At 49.3% G+C, this 10,197-nt stretch overlaps 1 protein-coding gene across 1 annotated transcript; it reads right to left on the reverse strand.

Moving 5' to 3' along the window:
• Positions 1-8: 8 nt before the first annotated feature.
• On the reverse strand, positions 9-9,723 carry NRIP2 (nuclear receptor interacting protein 2; the record flags this gene model as incomplete). The annotated part of the gene is made up of 6 exons (XM_081085213.1): positions 9-1,776; positions 2,085-2,137; positions 2,418-2,518; positions 2,840-2,922; positions 4,741-4,893; positions 9,532-9,723. The coding sequence occupies 6 exons, from the start codon at positions 9,721-9,723 to the stop codon at positions 1,684-1,686; spliced, it is 675 nt and encodes a 224-aa protein (XP_080941339.1). The 3' UTR covers positions 9-1,683.
• Positions 9,724-10,197: the final 474 nt, after the last annotated feature.

Raw genomic sequence — 10,197 nt, forward strand, 5'->3', positions numbered from 1 at the left:
GTAGAGAAACAGGTGTTTATTCAAATGGAGGGGCCGCTGAGCTGAGGGCCAGCCATAGGGCCTGGGGTCTGCAGTCTGTCTACAATTCCAGAAGCAGCAGGAGGCAGAAACGAAAGGAGCAGGGTGAGGCCAGGAAAGCGGAGGCCATGGAGCCAGGCAGTGAGGGGCCAGGGTCCTATCACACTGTGATAATGAGCCCCTCTCCTCACCCTGTGAGGGCGGGAGACTTAGCCGAGAAAGGTAAGGCCGGGTGTCACAGGGCAGTTCCTTGCATCCTGGTTCTTCTCTAACCTGCCCCACGCTCAAGATTTTGTTTCCAGCCTAAGGTCCCAGTTCCCTAGGTCAGGCTAGTTACACCATTCTCTTCCTCTACCACTCACCCATGATTTCAGAGGCTCAAACCAGCCAGAAAGACACTCGGGGGGGTCTAGCTTCTTAAGGTTTGGATTCTTCTCCACAGTGAAGCCGGAAGAGCCTCCTTGTCCCTTTGCTTTGGCTTAGAGCCCACCAGGGGATAGAAAGCCACTGATTCCAAAACAAGACAAGGTCTAGCTCAGGAAGCCCAAGATGAGGGGTAGGAAGAAGGTCTAATGAGGTGGATAATTCTAGAAATAAGAAGGACTACTGGTCAGGTGAAGTCTGAGTACTGACAACCCCTCCATCCCGTTCACCTTTGGGGGCAGCTCTCTGCAGGGCTCTTGCACACACCCCCTGAAGTTCAGGGACCCAGTGGGTGAAAAGCAAGTGGAGAAGGACAAATATCTGGAGGAAATAGTAGAGGTATAGCCAAGGTTTTGCACAGGGTAATCAAATGATAACTTGCTTCAGATATTTGCAAGCTCAGAAAAGATAACTAACAGAGCTCCCAGCCTTGTAAGCTGCCATTCCTCTACCAAGCCACCTTCCTAGGGTGTTGAATCATTCTGTTCAGTGTCTCCCCCACCCCCACTCAGCTGTGAGCAGGCATGTGCAGAATCAGAACAGTAAGCACCAGCCGGGCTGGAGAGCTGGTTGGTGAGGTGGGGCATCTGATCCTGGAAGATAATGAGTCCAGAAAGTGAGGTGAGAGATGTGGGAGTGAAGGTAGTCGAGGAGGTTTGGGGTGGCAGGGGACAGGTGGAGGCCAGTTTCTACCATGCCAGGGCCTAGCCTGTAACCCCATTTTCCTTGTATAATCTTTAAAAAAGGTATTTGTAAATTGATTTTTAGAGAGAGAGGAAGGGAAAGAGAGAAACATCGATGTGAGAGGGAGATATCTCCTGCACGTCCCTCCCGGGGTACCGAGCCCACAACCTGAGCATATGCCCTGCCTGGCAATCAAACTGACAACCTCTCTGTGCACAGGATGACACCCAACCAAGTGAGCCACACTGGCCAGGACGCTGTGTCATTTTCTGCAGACCTGGTTTGGCTTTGCTCTTCTCTGGAGGGGAATGAGAGAGAACAGGGAAACCAGAGCCCTGAGATCCTGGGCCCTCTCTGGGAAACTCCTGGGGAATAGGGAAGTTGCCAGGAAGCAGAGAAGATGTGGCCGACAGGGAAATGGAACAGCAGGATCAGGGTGGTGGCAGAAGGCACGGACAAAGCGATCCCCAGCTACCTGGCTGTAGTAATGTCCCCATACCCCGCATGGCTCTTCCCTAAGTCACAGGACTGCCCCCTGGGGACCGATGGGGCCGGCAGTCACTGGCCAGGCTCTGGGTACAAAGGCAGGAAGGGCAGCTCTGGGAAGGGGGCTCTCAGACGCAGCACTCGGTGTTCCAGGTCGATACAGCACTGTGGGGTGTGGAGGAGGCAACGTGAGGTTACCTCTGCAGGTAACCTGTCTCCCAGCCCCTCTTACTTGTCTTCCCTCCCCCCCCACCCATCCGCTGCTTCCCCACTTCCATTCACCTGGACCCCTGTCAGGGAGGGACCCAGTGCTCCACATTTTTCACTTGTGGGCAGATCAGGAACCTCTAGGAAGCAAAGCTGCAGTCCCACATCATGTCTGTCACTGGAACCTGACCCAGGCTTCCACACCTGTGCTTCCTGCCTCTTGCCCAGCCCTTGGTCAGGCCCCAGAGTGCTAGTGTCCTCCTTACCTTGAGAGAAAGCAGAGTCTGCAGTCCGAGACAGAACTCAGGACTCTCCACATCTGCAGGAACCACATGAAAACAAGACTCTGGAGGGTACCCGGTGGTCACTGCTGCCCTCCTGTCAGTGCGTGCCCCTTCTCGCCCAGTCCACCCCCCAGGTCTGAGAATCTTGGCACAGATATTGGGGATAGTCAGAGCACCTTTGGGGACGCCTTGACTGGTGCTGACAGGGCTGAAACTCCGCCTTTGCACCCTCCCCGCCCCCTCCCCTCCCTCCCTTCTCCAGGAGAGAAGGTAGAAGAGATGAGAAGAGGGGCTATTGATGAAGGGAGGACTTACCCACCACCTGGGCTGAGCATGCCACAGTCTCCTGGCCTAGCTGTAGCTCCAGCTGCTCCACCTGGGGTGGGAGTCCAGGCGCCGGGTCCCTTTTCCCTAACCTGTGGTGGGGAAGCAAGGGTTATTGCCACTACAGCCCTAACTCCTATTCCTTTAGTCAGCTAACATCCTCCCACCACCACCACCACACTGGGTTTTCACCCAATCCCTGGCCCCACGTGGGGTCTAAAGCCTTATCTTCTCTGTCAGAGCCCCATTAACTAGATATAGTTCATATACCATAGGAGTCATCACCCTTTTAAAGTGTACAATTATGTGGGTTTTTGTATTCACAGATATATTCACTACTATCTAATTTCACAATATCATCACTCCCAAAAGAAGCCCCATTCCCCGTCCACTATTTTGGGCCATACTCTTACCCCAGGCGGGTGAGGCATCCAGTGGAGATCTGGTTGTAGTGGGTGCCTGTGTCCACGGCCACCCTAAGCACCTGGTCCTGACACTGAGAAAGAGGGTTGTGGGGGATTCAGTGAGTCCCAGGAGAATGGACTGGGACCTGCACCTTCCCAGCCTTTCAGAAATGAACGAACGGAATGAACTGTGTCTTTAAAAGTGGTTTTCATGGTACTTGTACAACTGAGAAAAAACTGGCTCAGATAAAAAAAAAATCAAAAAAGGAAGTGAGCTGCATGGGATGGTGAGTCCATCTGTTTGGCAACAATTTGACCAGAAATGGATATCTGTTTGTTTAGAGCAGGGGTGGGGAACCGCTCTTCTGCCAAGGGCCATTTGGATATTTATAACATCACTCGAGGGCCATACAAAATTATCAACTTAAAAATTAGCCTGCTATATTTGGTCAAACATTTAAACAACCCCTAATGCCTTGGCAGGGCCAGACCAAGTGATTTCGCGGGCCGTATATGGCCCACGGGCCAGACTATCCCCACCCCTGGTCTAGAGGAATTCTTGGGAGGCTGAGGGCCACCAGGTTAGAGAAATCTAGATGGAGTAGGGGAGGGATGAGGAGACTGGGATACCTTGCTGGGAAATTCAAGTGTGAGTAAGAGAGACGTTCACCATGGGAAGCAAAGGAAGACACGTTCATTTTTTGGGGGGCATATACAGACATTTTGGGTTACACTGCCTATCACAAACACATGGTTTTCTTATTCCAAACTTTTTTCTTAAATCCTCATCTGAAGATACTTTTTCCATTGATTTTTTTAAAAATATATTTTATTAATTTTTTACAGAGAGAAAGAGAGAGAGATAGAGAGTTAGAAACATCGATGAGACGATCAGTTGCCTCCTGCACATCTCCTACTGGGGATGTGCCCGCAACCCAGGTACATGCCCTTGACCGGAATCGAACCTGGGACCTTTCAGTCCGCAGGCCAACGCTCTATCCACTGAGCCAAACCGGTTTCGGCAATTTTTTTAAGAGAGAATGTGAGAGAGACACATCGATTGGTTGTCTCCTACACACACGTCAGCTGGGGCTGAGGATTGAGCCTGCAATCAAGGTATGTGCCCTTAATCAGTAATCAAACCCATGACTCTTCAGTCTAAAGACAAGCTGATGCTCTAATTAGTGAGCCAAACCAGCCAGGGCTCATTCCAAACATTTACTGAGCATCTACTATGTATAGATGTTGCTGGAAGGCACAGCAATGAATACTATTTTTTCAGAGCCTAAGGGAAGTGAAATGTAACTGCTATGTGGTAGAGTCTTAAGACCTATGAAAGGATTGTCAGTAAAGTGTCCTACAAGGAAAGGCTATTTCCTACTGGGGAAATCAAAAGGTTTCAAGGAGGAGGTAACATTTGAGGCTTAAGAGATTGTGGAACGTGACATAAAATGATTGCAAAGCGGGCAGAGGAAATGCTGAGCGAAGACAGTGGCCTAAGAGCAATGGGTGTTTATTAGGAAGGTTCACTATTGGCAGGTGGTTAAATGGCTTTAGGGATGGCAAGGCCATCACATGAGCTTTTCCAGGAGGGTTGCATTATCCATCCATGCACACACCATTATGTAGAGCACACTGAAGATCATTTACATATTCACATTTAAAGATTATACTTTGATAAAGGAAAGGGAGTCGTGGTGGTGACAGCTGTAATTGCACAGAAGGAAGATGGTTTTAGGCAAAGAGTAAAGAAGATAGAGGATCCCATTTTTTGGTCCAGGCTTAGGAGAGAGGTTCCTTTTCTCCCGCCCTCCTTCCCTCACTACCCAGGGCAGAAAGGAGAGTGGGTGAAGTAAGCCAGTCACAGGCAGGATTGTTAAGGAAAGCCAGTGCCCTGGGAGGCCTCTCACCTTGCAGTTGACCAGAAGAGCTGGAATCTCTGGTGTGTTAGTCTTCCTCCTGTTCTCCTGGCCATGCATCAGGGCCTGCACCAGGGGAGACTCCCCCTGACTCCGACTCTGGTTTCCTTCTAACAGGCGTCTTTGGATCACGCTGTGCGGCTGCTAGCGCCATCACAAAACAATAAAGGAAGATAGGTCTGAAGCCAAGTATCCAGGCTGCTCGGTTCCCCGCCTTAGATATCCCAGAACATTGTCTCTAATCCCACCCAGTCCTGAGTCTCACAGGAGTAAGAAAGGGGCAGAAGCTTATTTAAGACTCCCAGCAGTTAGATAATTATAGCAGAGTGAACCCAGTATCAAATCATGCCATTTCCAGGGACCCCAGTAATTGCTCAGCGATGAAGAAATGGGAAGGGAATGCCCATCTGGGTTTAACTGATTAATATTGGCTGATGGTACATTGCAGGAGCTAGTATTATGCTTAGGGGAAATTCTGTCTCAAGAGGCTTTTTGTTTGTTCAGACATTTCCCCCCCCTTTGTTGACCTTATATCCTTGAATGGGTTGCAGGTCCCAGAGTTGATGGTGTGATTAATAGGAATCAAAGTAACAAAAAAACAAAAAAAAGAGAAAGTTAAAATCTTCAAAATTAGGATGCTGGGAGTCATCCTTGGACTCCCTTCACCTGCAACCCCCTCCCCCCAACCCTGACCAATCTCTTTCTAAATTCTACCAGTTTTGCCTCCTGTGTTTGTAGGCCATTCTGCTTGCTGTTACTGCCTTTATTACATACTCACCCCAGCTCTCCTGCTTCACTGGGATGCCTCTTTGCCTTCATAAGAACCTGCCTCCAGTACTGCTCAAAGCCAATGATTATCTAAAACCCTTGCTACTCAAAGTGTGGTCCTCATATCATCAGCTTTAACATCACTTGGAAGAAATGCAGAAAAGCTACTGAATCAGAAGCTTCAATTCTGGATTCTCACAGCCAGTTAGCCTGGAGGTCAAATCACCTCCAGTATTTCCTACAACAATCAAGGCTTAACTACAACAAGACTGCGCACAAAGACCACTAGGGGGTGCACCAAGAAAGCATAAAAAATGCGGAGACAAAGAAACAGGACACAAATGTCAATGGAGGATATAGAATTCAGAACCACACTTTTAAGGTCTTTCAATAATCTTCTAGAAACTGCCGATAAACTTAATGAGATCTACAAGAAATCTAATGAGACCCTCGATGTTGTGATAATGACCCAACTAGAAATTAAGCATACACTGACTGAAATAAAGAATATTATACAGACTCCCAACAGCAGACCAGAGGAGCGCAAGAATCAAGTCAAAGATTTGAAATGCGAAGAAGCAAAAAACACCCAACTGGAAAAGCAAAATGAAAAAAGAATCCGAAAATACGAAGATAGTGTAAAGAGCCTCTGGGACAGCTTCAAGCGTACCAACATCAGAATTATAGGGGTGCCAGAAAATGAGAGAGAGCAAGATATTGAAAACCTATTTGAAGAAATAATGACAGAAAACTTCCCATACCTGGTGAAAGAAATAGACTTACAAGTCCAGGAAGCGCAGAGAACCCCAAACAAAAGGAATCCAAAGAGGACCACACAAAGACACATCATCATTAAAATGCCAAGAGCAAAAGACAAAGAGAAAATCTTAAAAGCAGCAAGAGAAAGAAACTCAGTTACCTACAAGGGAATACCCATACGACTGTCAGCTGATTTCTCAACAGAAACTTTGCAGGCCAGAAGGGAGTGGCAAGAAATATTCAAAGTGATGAATACCAAGAACCTACAACCAAGATTACTTTATCCAGCAAAGCTATCATTCAGAATTGAAGGTCAGATAAAGAGCTTCACAGATAAGGAAAAGCTAAAGGAGTTCATCACCACCAAACCAGGATTATATGAAATGCTGAAAGGTATCCTTTAAGAAGAGGAAGAGGAAGAAAAAGGTAAAGATACAAATTATGAACAACAAATATGCATCTATCAACAAGTGAATCTAAGAATCAAGTGAATAAATAATCTGATGAACAGAATGAACTGGTGATTATAACAGAATCAGGAACATAGAAAGGGAATGGACTGACTATTCTTGGGGGGGAAAAGGGTGTGGGAGATGCGGGAAGAGACTGGACAAAAATCGTGCACCTATGGATGAGGACAGTGGGTGGGGAGTGAGGGCGGAGGGTGGGGTGGGAACTGGGAGGAGGGGAGTTATGGGGGGGAATAAAAGAGGAACAAATGTAATAATCTGAACAATAAAGATTTAATTTAAAATAAATAAATCAATAAATAAAATAAAATTGAAGAAGTAAAGAGCTTCCCAGACAAGAAAAAGCTAAAAGGGTTCATCACTACTAAATCAGTATTACAAGAAATATTAAAGGGACTTCTTTAAGAAGAAAAATGAGAAGAACATAAATATGAATAATAAAATGGCAATAGCTATATACCTAAAAAAAAAAAGAAGAAGAAGAAGAAGCTTCAAATCTAACAAGATGCCCCAATAATTGGTGTGCTCATTAAAGTTTGAGAAGCGCCCAAATGTAACAAAACTAAACATGTTACTCTTTTCAAAATTCATCAAAGCACCCCCGTCCCCATTGCTTACATGGTAGAGCTCAAACTTTCTAAGGAGATCCACAGCCCAGATGACCTGGTCACTGTCCGACTCTACCCCATCTCACCCTTCCCACCCCACCCCACCCAACCCCACCCCACTCGGCTCATCTGCCCCAGCCACCCTGCATATACTGCTTGCCAGGCTGTTTTCCCACCTCCGGGCCTTGGCTTCTGCTCTCCCCTATTCCGGGGCCTGGATGACTAGCTCAACACACTCTGCTCAAGAACTAAACTATTCAGGAGAAACGTCTGGGGTTCCATGTGCATCTGGTAATTAGTGCAGGTTTACCTTCTCCAGGGAGCTCTCTCTGAGCTCTTTGTGCTCTTCCCTCCACACACAAGGCTGGGGTAGTCCCCTTTGTCATGCTTCTCACAGATGTTCTTTGTGAATTTCACTCTCCCATTAACTTGGAGAGTGCTTGAGGTCAAGTCTGTATCTCATTCATTTTTCTGTTTTGCTGGGCTTAGCCCAGCATATACTTGCTGAAGAATACAGTCTCCTTCCGGGCTCCACACATGCTTCTCCACCTGCCCTCTCTCCTTGGGAGCCTGGGATTGTTTTTCCACCCATGGCCTAATGAGGCCCTTGAGGCTGCTCCAGCCAGCAAGGCTGCCAGCAGGAGACCCAACTCTGGGAAAAGGGCAGCGAGCTCTGGGACTGGCCAGAAAGAGCAGCTCTGCAGTTCCCAGCTCTCCTCCCACCTTTCCCATGGGGATGGCCCTTCTCTAGGGCCAAATCGATGGTCCCCAAAGGGTAGAGGCTGAAAGGTCCTAGCCACTGGGAGCAAAGAACCTGCTTCACTGTCCATCGTTTCTCAGCTGTGCTTGCTATGCTTGCGAAGAGGTGGTTCTCTCAATTGAAATCTTAATCGGATCAATTTTCCTTTTGGGGGGCTGCTGGGTGGGGCTAGGGGGTTGCTGGCCTCTGGACAAGGTTCTGGAGGGGGAACATTTGGCTGGGAGGCATATGGAAAGTCGGAGCTGCCAGAATGGCCTGAGGCCCCCAGAAATGCCTTTGTGCCTCTCAGGTTGCAGGAGTACCCACCCTCCTCTCAGACCCTCTGACTCGGAGACGGGAGAGTGAACAGAGTGCTCCCAAACCTTTGTACTAAAGCCTTCCTTTCTTTTATGACCAAGAGGCCAAATATGATGCCAGGTTCTCTGGCTCCTACAGAGCTTCCTTTCTCCCAGGCTGAGTGGAATAAATAGTAGCTGAAGGAATAATAATAATTAGCAATTACTGGTACATATTGCTTTCTATCACTCAGGTACTGTTCTAAGTCTTTTATGGGTATCAGCTGTTAACTCTTGCAACAACCCTATGAGGTAGGTACTATTAATTTTATCCTCATTTAATAGGTGAAGAAACTGAGGCAGAGACATAAAGTAACTTGCCCAAGTAGCAGAGCAGAATCTGGATCTAAGCAGCGTGGCTTCAAAGCCCATGCCCCTCACCACTCTCTCTGAGGGGAATGCACACATGCAGGTCCCCTGACCACTCACCTCCCACGGTTAACCCCCCCCCCCCCCCCAATTCCCTCTGGAGGCCAAAGCTGCTGCAGGAAGATGGGAGGAAAGGAGCCTGGAGGGAGGCTCAGAGGGAGGAAGGGGGCCCTCAGGAGGCCAGGTGGCCTGGCAGGCGCCATTAGAAATCCTGGTGATTTGGCAAGGATGGAAGGCTTTAATGCTTCATTCTGAGGGGGGAAAGCAAATGAGTGGCCAGAGCTGGTATGAGGGACTCTGGTTTAGGGAGAGGAAGGAAAGCATAACCCTAAACTGGCCAATCCTCCAGGCCCTCCTGCTGTAATCAACTGCTCCAGAGGCTCCATGCCCCTGGAAACCTCTACTCCCGAACAGCAGAGCTCACTCCAAGATAAGCCTTGGGTTTGGGGGGGAAAGCTGAGCAATGAGAATCGGGTCCCGCGGAGCCACAAGTCATGGGAATATTCCCGATGAAGAGCTGAGAATGGTCAGAGGGAGCCCCTCAAGTTGGCAGGACTGCCTGTTCCCAACTCAGAGAGGGAGGGGAATATGAAGGCTTAGGATCCCCAGTTAAATGTCATCACTCCCACCCTCAGGATAGGGGGTGGAGAGGTGGAGAGGAAGGGCCAGAGGTCTTCTGGGGGGGTCTGGGGAAGGGGAGAGGGCTTCCTCACCAAGTCCTTGGAGGTGCCCAGCCTCTTGAGGCTGTCCAGGGGCAGCAGGTCAGCAGAGTCCTTGTGCAGGAACTGGGTGGCCTGTTTGAGCCGGCGCTGCTGGCTCAGGTGGGCTCGGTCCCGAAGCTCTGCCCCCTGTCCCCTCCTGCTGGAGTCTCCCCCCTCTCTTCTGGTCTCCTGCCTGGTGCTCATGGCCACCTGGAGACTTGATGAGCTTGATGTACCAGGTGGGGGCTTCTGAGAGGTCCTCCTTCCGTCCTCTGCCTCCTGTGTCCCGGTAGCTTCCTGCCTGTCTCCGTCTGGGCTGCAGCTCTCCTGACAGGAGGGTCTGGGCGGGAGGAAGAGGAAATAAATAAATAATGTGCAGAGCAGCCGCGTCAGACACCAATTCCCAGAGAATACGGTAGAGGGAGTGAGACTGCTGGAAAAACGCAGCGCTGTAGAGGTCGCTGGGGGCCTGCCACCGGCGGCTCTGCAGCAGCTCCAGTTCTGGGGTTCTGGCCAGGGTGGGCGGTGGAAGGGGTGTGTGTGCATGCGTGAAGGGCTGTAAAGGTGCTGTGGACTGTCCGGGTGGCCAATCCAGGTTGTTTGAAAGGCAGTGTGTGAGTGGGGATGGCAGCCTGCATGGGTGTGTTTGGTGTGAGTGAGACATGCAGACATGTGCAT

This window comes from Myotis nattereri, assembly GCF_964212035.1.
Source record: "Myotis nattereri genome assembly, chromosome: 2".
In the NCBI taxonomy this organism is placed as follows: Eukaryota; Metazoa; Chordata; class Mammalia; order Chiroptera; family Vespertilionidae; genus Myotis; species Myotis nattereri.